The 4,063-nt window shown below is 29.8% G+C and overlaps 1 protein-coding gene across 1 annotated transcript; it reads right to left on the bottom strand.

Annotated features, from left to right (window-relative positions):
* Positions 1-1,187: 1,187 nt before the first annotated feature.
* Positions 1,188-3,584, bottom strand: LOC11411421 (homeobox-leucine zipper protein ATHB-13). Its single transcript, XM_003613594.4, has 4 exons — positions 3,405-3,584; positions 3,118-3,272; positions 2,525-2,907; positions 1,188-1,714 (listed from the first exon to the last, which is right to left on the bottom strand). Exons 2-4 carry the CDS (start codon positions 3,227-3,229, stop codon positions 1,358-1,360), a joined length of 852 nt encoding a protein of 283 aa, XP_003613642.1. The 5' UTR covers positions 3,230-3,272; positions 3,405-3,584; the 3' UTR covers positions 1,188-1,357.
* Between the last annotated feature and the right edge of the window lie 479 nt (positions 3,585-4,063).

Consider the following 4,063-nt stretch of genomic DNA (forward strand, 5'->3'; position numbering starts at 1 on the left):
TTAACTATTAAGGTGAAAAAATCGGGAATTTAGGATTTGAACTATGACCTGTATATTGCAATGTTCATGTCGATTGAGCTATATTCACGGAGACATAATTAACATTTTTTTAAGGAAAATTAAATAATTGACCTTGTTTTGTCAACAATATTTTTTTTTTTTTGACATTGTAATCACTCATGATTTATCCATTAATGATCGATATTATTCACTATATTCTTATAATTGAATTGCTCATTTACGGAAACTTTATCCTTCTAATGATTTTTTTTTTTTGAGAAAATATCTTTTAATGCTTGTTCTTCTATATATAAGAGTTTGAAATTAAATTATAACCACATGGATAAAGATTTGATTTGATATGTTTATAATTGAAAGTAGCTTTATTTTTTGACAATAATTGAAAGTGACTTCTACAATTATATAGTACATATTTAATATGTATCCGTTTATAATAGTAAGTACCTGAAAAAATTAATTTCATACGGTACACTTTCTTTTCTAGTTTTGTCATGAACAACAAAATCGACAATGTCTCATTCACGAGAAATGACCATTTCCAACTTTTTTTGTTTTCTTCCACTCATCCATATGTTTGTCTTCTTCTTCTCTTGGAATGTGTGTTTGATTCTCTTTCTTTTTTTATACAATATTTGTTAAGTCGTATAGATTATGTTCATTGTTGGTACTGATTGATGAAATCAGCAAAAATCATTAGAGGGTCTTTCTTCAAAGCAATATCAAACATTTTTACTATACATACGATTAATTAATACAAAGGTATGTTTCCAAAGCAAGCTTAAATAAATGGTTTAAGCAATGTAAGAAGAGAATCTACCCTTATTTTAGTGAACCATATAGTACTATATTAAGCATGGTTTTTTTTTTCTAATTCCATATTAATTAATTCAGCATGATAACTTCACTCAAAGTTGCATGAACTTTATATATATTAATCAAATTAGGTAATTCAAAAAAGGAAAAAGAAAGTGACTAGCCCTTTATTCATTCATATGAAAAAAATTAAACTCGACAAAAATAAAGAACGGATGTCACTGCTCAATGGTGCAACATCGGTAAAGATTTTAATCAAAAGAATTTTTTTTTTATCTCTTTAAGATTAATGGTCTTTACAACGGTTGCACCATAAAGTAGATGCAACGGATTCAAGTTGATCATAAAATTTCTATTAGATAAAATCTATTTTATACATGAATTTAAACTTTTCCAAAACAAGGCTTTCAATTAAATAACTCATAAAATATTGTGACAGATTAACACCCTTTTGATTTCACATTAAACAAAAAAACAACATTCAAATTTTAATTTAAATTAATTAATTAACTCTCCTTTTGATTCAATTGAAATGTTGTTGCTCCAACCATGGCCAAAATCCAGCTTGATCATCCATACCACAAAACATGTTGCTTAAACTTTCTTCTTTGACCATTTGATCAATCTTTTGGCATTGAATTTCTGGCCTTGAAGAAGTTTGGAAAAGCTGAGCAATTCCACTAGAAGGCCTAGCAGATGGTGGAAAGAAAGTTCTGCTTGTTGTATGTTGATGTGTAGAAAGAGGACTATCACTTGCTGGTGTTCTTGACATATCCAACTTGATTTCTGAACTGTTCTCACTTCTATTGCTGCTTGATCCTTCTGTTTCTTTGTTCAGGTTGATTGATTCTGTTGGTTCTCTATTTTTCAATGCCAATATCTGTAACAAATTTAAATTATCTAATTATTGGTTCGGTTCTAATTTCGCGGCAAGAAACTGCGCGCGGCTGATACGATCACAATTACAGTTGCGATGTCGTTGCAAAGACCTCAAAAACAATTATATTGAGGCCAAAATTGGAATTGTGATAATTTTATAAAATAAAATGTCTAGAAACTATATATACAATATGGTGAGATGAGACATTTTTATGTGGAAAACTAGTAACCTATTTAAGAGAAAGATGTCATTGAAGTGAAAATAAAATCATTGGATCTTGATTAAGTTACTTTTAGTTGATTGGAAAAAGCAGCTTTTGATAAAGTTGTTGTTAGAGAATAGGTGAAAGGAAAGGTTCTGAAAACTATGCAGATAGTCAAAAAAGCATAACTACATCAAAAAGAAGTATCATCATTACCAAATAGTATTATTTCTACAAAATTTGTAAAATAAAATCAAGCAAGGCTTTAGTTCTAGATCATTTATTTCTTTTTTCAATTGTTATGAAAAATAATAAATTAAGCAAAAAATAAAATGAAAGCAAGCAACTAAACTACAATATATATGATTGGAAATTGTGTTATTATGAGGACAATTTTGAATTTTGGTTAATTTTTTTTAATTGGAAAGTTTGTTAATAATTAAGTCTTTGCACATGACGAAGAAAGAACGGTAAACTTCGGTTAATTACGCTGCAAACTTTTACATTACAGCAAAATAAACGCAATTGCGGTTGTGATGCCGTTGCATAAACCTTTAAAATCCTAATATATTAAAACTATGATTATGAGTTAAGAGAAAACTACAAACCTCAGCTTGAAGTTTTTGGTTCTGAGCTTGAAGTGCATCATTATCTAACTTAATAGCATCATATTGTCTTTTAAGAACATCATAGTCTTTTTCCAACTGCTTTGTCTTCCATCTTGCCCTTCTATTTTGAAACCATATAGCAACTTGTCTAGGTTGCAAGTTAAGAGCTCTTGCAAGCTGCATTTTCCTCTCAGGCTCAAGCTTATTACCAAGTTCAAAACTCTTCTCAAGTGTCTTCACTTGTTCCATATTAAGCCTCCTCTTCTTCTCTCCAGCTTGTGATCCATCATCAGATAAATCTTCCTCAGGTATATTTGCTTCTTCTCCAAGTTCAATCCCCGATGAAAATGACATACATCTCTTCCCTAGAAATGATGGTCCCCCTACATTAGAAACCAGGAATAAGAGTTACAGTTTATGAAGCACTTGCACAAGACACATAGAGATTGGAAATGTTTTTAATCTCTGATACTGGTCTCTGTTCGCCTTGAGCAGGGATCATGTTTTTAATAAATTTTTCCGTTAAAAAAAAAACTGGAAATGTTTTTAATATGATGTGTTGATGCAACATAGGTTAGAGAGAATATGCATACCATGATAATCTTGAGGTAGAATTGAGTTCAGTGAAGATGGTTGATGATGATCATCATGGTGATGAGGAGTTTGTAGCATGAAATTTGCTTGGAAAAAAGCCATCTCATGCATTGTTGCTTATCTAAGCCTGCCACAAATCTTCAAGACTAGCTATCTGATATCATACATAAATCTATGATCACTACTTTGAATGCATAAATGAAGATTTAATATGCTCAAAAGTTAAAATAAATTAAACCAAGATATTAATTTTCAAAGAACAAGTGAGAAAGACAATAAGGCTTACTTCACAACATCTTGTAATAAATACTTATGAGAAAATTAAATTAGTCCTTCAAATTGAATAAGATGGAGAGTTTTAGGTAGAGCTTTTTTTTTCTTATGTAAATATTTGGAAAGGAAAAGAAAGTTCTAAGAGAGAGAGAGAGGTGGTGAGAGATGCTTGAATCTATAGGTCTATACATCAACTTCCATATATATCACTTTTTTTTCTTTTTTTCTTTATTTATGTAACCTATACTAGTGTCAAATAAAATAAAGAAAGCAAATATATTTTATGTGCATAAATAAAAAGAAAAAAGCATTTGTAGAAAAAATTGAGGTAATTAGATGTTAAAATGACGTTTAGTGTAAGGGGATGGAATAAAGAAAAAAAAAATTAATTGTGTTTGCGTCTATGCCTCAACTTGTCTAATATTCCAATGAATATGAAGTGTGTTTGCATGTGCAAACTATTAAGTCATAATTTTTTTTTTCCTTATGATATAAACTAGTTTCTTAGTCAGGAGACAAGTAGAGGGGTTCTTCTTTACAGAGACAGTTGTCTTTAATTATAATGATGGAATTGTTAATTTGGCTTTGTGGCTAGACCTTTTTCATGTCATCAATTCCATATTGTTAAAGGCTAGCAAGAGATGGAGATTCAGATATTATAATTTTTTTATT

Source organism: Medicago truncatula, chromosome 5 (assembly GCF_003473485.1).
Source record: "Medicago truncatula cultivar Jemalong A17 chromosome 5, MtrunA17r5.0-ANR, whole genome shotgun sequence".
NCBI classification, from domain to species: Eukaryota; Viridiplantae; Streptophyta; class Magnoliopsida; order Fabales; family Fabaceae; genus Medicago; species Medicago truncatula.

Excerpts from the sequence above, each read along its gene's own strand:
- LOC11411421 (XM_003613594.4), bottom strand. The coding sequence starts at position 3,229 with ATGCATGAGATGGCTTTTTTCCAAGCAAATTTCATGCTACAAACTCCT. Across the intron at positions 2,908-3,117 it reads TCTACCTCAAGATTATCATG|GGGGACCATCATTTCTAGGG; the intron begins GTATGCATATTC and ends TTTCTAATGTAG. Across the intron at positions 1,715-2,524 it reads ACCAAAAACTTCAAGCTGAG|ATATTGGCATTGAAAAATAG; the intron begins GTTTGTAGTTTT and ends AATTTGTTACAG.